Here is a 3,533-nt window from a genome sequence, read left to right as displayed (position 1 = left end):
AAAAAAAAACACCAAAATCACCACACTTTAAACTCTTCTGTGCATATAATCTGCAGTATACTAGTACACATAACAAATACTCCCTACATCTGGTCAATTTCTCCAGCTCCCTGAAAGCACATTTATTACAAACATGCAAAATCTCTTTTGGTCTGGAACTGCTGCATACTTGCACAGCATGTTGATTTTGCAGGTCACTTTAGGACCTACAGCACTGTTTCTCTACTTAAGCAAAGCTGTGACTAGACACTTAGATGTGCTGGAAGATACCAGGGGTGCACTTCAACAGCACAGAGGAAAAGGAAGATCAGTAGCTTATTGTCTGCTGTAAGGCCTTGTTAGAGCCACATGCCACAAGCACATGGGAAATTAAGGAATTTGTAACTAACTCCAAGGTGGCATGCTTTAAAGTGAAACCTGCCATTTGTCAGTCCACTACCTCAAGGATATTCAAAGAACATTCATCAAAACCTCTTTCTAGTCCAGTTGTTTAAGCACAACCCAAAGACCATAAAATCTTAGCCTTCAATCTTGTTTCACTAACTTCATCCTCTGCAGAGGTGCTATCACGCTGCCACAGCCCTCCAAGGAGCCAAAGCAGACTCTCGACCAACAACAGATGGCACCTTTAAAGGATGTTCATGCTGCCATAGAGATCTCAACATGTGGGGGAGGCACACAAACAAGAAAGGCAAGTCCTCCTAGAAGCAGACAGTGATAGATCTCTGTAAAGATCTCCCCTTTTGTTATCTTTGAAAGCTGGTGTCTGTTGTCCTCCTCCTGACCTTTAAATGACATTAAAAGGAAAAGCCCAGCCTGCTCCAACAAGAAAACGAGCTACTATCTGCTGCAGGCTTCCGCCTACAGATCCATGCAACATCAGGGCTTTTAACAGCTCCTGATAATAGGGCTGCTGGATCGAACATAACCTTTCCTTACCACTATGATAAATCCCTGCTAGACTTACAGATATAGCAGATCTATGCAGCCACACAACAGGGGTTTAGTCCATGTCAAGTCATAATTCGAATGATATATCTGCTGTGACTTTGCTACAAGATGCTGAATAGCTCAGGGGCTCAAACTCAGGCATTGGCAGGCATTTCTGACTTGGAGAACCAGCTTTTCCTTTAAAGATCCTGTTTCACTAAATAACCATTTCCTGGTCTTTTTTTTTGTTTGAGAACATGTATAGATAGAGAAGCCTAAATACACTGATGAACAAAGAATCTTCTTCAGTGACCACAAATAAGCAAATAAAAACTGAACAATTTTTAGTCTCATTTGTAATATTTGACAAATGCATATTACACTGAAATACAGAGAACCCGTTCAAAGCAAACATGAAGCTCAAATCTAATTTCAAAATTACAAACACATCTTAATATAACATGCAGACATTATTTACAAAACAAAACCAAGCTGGACCTTATTAAAAAATCACAGTTGTCAATTGGATCCTTAAATATATATGTATTTTTTAAACAAGGCCTGTTTTTGTGATGTAAATGCCACACAAGTGACAAGATTCTCTGTCACTGACAGCAATAAAAGGAAAAAAAATTTAAGAGTGGTGCTAACCAGCCAGCAGAAAAGGAGGTAGCAAGAATTGGCTCCTAAAGGACACATCTTAAAAATCTGTAAGAAGAAAAATTCCACTGAAGAAATCACCCACTTAGCTTGGCTAAGTAAACATATAAATAAATGCAGCAACGAGGAAAAGATGGAGAACATACTAATGAAAATGACGCACTTGTTTGTGTATGTGTGAGTGAAAACTGGACACAACCAAAACTAAGATGAAAGCAGGTGAAACTTTGCCTGCCTTAGTCAGGCTATCCCGCCATTTTGAAATGCAGTGGTTTGCAAAGAAGTTGGATATCACTCTTCCACCACTCTTGAACTGCTTGTTGCAAAGACGATCGTTCTTCTGCAGAACTCTCACCTGAGATTCTGAACCAACAACCAAGAAAATACGCCCTGAAACATGTCAGAGGAGGTAGTGCCTGCATCTGACAACATTAAGGCTGAAGAGACTCTTCTGAGAGGAGTACTAAAGTTTACATTTCCTATTGAGGCAGATTTGACTGTTATTAACACTATCAATGTTTATGCTACTGAGAGATTCTGTGAGAGAAAAAAAAAAGGCACAAGATCATTGAGGTTATCCAACTCAAACTAAAGCTGACTAGTGTTTCTATCTATGATTAGCTGAAAAAAAACAAATTAACTGGGAAGTAGACTGATACTTACTGCAGTTTTCCTCATCGCTGCCATCAGGACAGTCCTCAAAGCCGTTGCATCTGAAGCGGCCAATGATGCAGTGGATTCCACTGGCACAGGGGAAGAAGGTGGCACCACACTTGGACTTGGCTTTTGCTGAGAGAAGAAATGCACAGAAGATTACAAACATTAGGGAAACGTCTTACAAAGGTTAAAGACACTTTAGTAACAGCAGAGGTTGCTCTGGGAAGCCTGTAAGCGAAGAATACAAGGTGGATAGGGATAGTGAACACGGCAGCAGGTTTGGAGAATTTGGGAACTGGAGACCAAAGCGGGCAAAGATAGGTTTACAAGGAATCAGGAAACACCTGGAGAAGGAAAGGGGAATAAAGAGATATGAAGTGAGTTAGTGTCTACATGAGAATAATAGGAAACATAAGAGATCTTAATTAAAGCATTTTTAAAGTGGCAAAAGTCAAATTCAGGAAAAAAATATGCTATAACTAACAGTTCCTCTAGTTAGCACAATTTATGTGGAACTAGGTGCAAAAGGAACATGAATTGCATCTCTTACTGTACAACTCTCCATCATACAGCTTTCATTATAAAGCTCTCCAGGACATAAACCGCATCTATTTCATAGCACTTGCATAGCCATTCATAACACTAAATACTAACAATAACATCAAAATATGGTTAAGAAGCGATTACAGAATCTCATTTGATCCCAAGTACTTCATATTTTTTTTACTTCACTGCACAGCAACTCTTATGGCAGGGAGAAGAGAATGCTGCCCTCAGCTAGAGTAATGCAGATGCTTCCACTACACTGCTCAAGGCAAGCGCCAATTCAGTCTTGTGCTATCATCAGCCCAGAATTGATTTATCTGTTTGCTTGTTTGTTCCTTTTTTTTTCCACAGATTAGCATGACTTCATTTTCTGCAATGCATCATGGATTAGAAAGTCCCCTGAAAACGGAAGCCTGGCTGGCTGCAGGGAGGTGAGCATGGAACATTGCCAACACGCCATAATGCCATCTGTGGACCACTTACAGGAGAACAACAGAAAAGAAGCCAGCTTACTGAAGGACTTTTGAGTGGACTCTCCTTCTCTCTCCCTACTTCTACACCAAACACACAAGATGTGTTTGCAATTCCTGGGTTTTGAGATGTTGATAGATCTGGATATCACAGTAGTAGGCAGTCTTTCTATGTAGCCATATGGGTTAATACACCAAAATGGGCAGTTTTATGAGGCCAGGACAAAGTCAGGGACAACAGAAAAAACACAGGGGGGAAAAAAAATTTAA

At 40.2% G+C, this 3,533-nt stretch overlaps 1 protein-coding gene across 10 annotated transcripts in view; it reads right to left on the bottom strand.

Moving 5' to 3' along the window:
- The window catches only part of LDLRAD3 (low density lipoprotein receptor class A domain containing 3), a 157,748-nt gene that overhangs the window by 55,047 nt on the left and 99,168 nt on the right, over window positions 1-3,533 (bottom strand). For all 10 annotated transcript variants that reach the window (XM_031553506.1, XM_031553508.1, XM_031553513.1 and 7 more), the window contains one exon: window positions 2,254-2,379. In XM_031553506.1, coding sequence (XP_031409366.1) covers window positions 2,254-2,379 — 126 coding nt within the window. The remainder of the gene's footprint in view (window positions 1-2,253; window positions 2,380-3,533) is intronic.

This window comes from Meleagris gallopavo, chromosome 5 (assembly GCF_000146605.3).
Source record: "Meleagris gallopavo isolate NT-WF06-2002-E0010 breed Aviagen turkey brand Nicholas breeding stock chromosome 5, Turkey_5.1, whole genome shotgun sequence".
Lineage (NCBI taxonomy): Eukaryota > Metazoa > Chordata > Aves > Galliformes > Phasianidae > Meleagris > Meleagris gallopavo.
The sequence above is the reverse complement of the archived record's forward strand: the minus strand, read 5'-3'. Positions and strand labels throughout refer to the sequence as shown.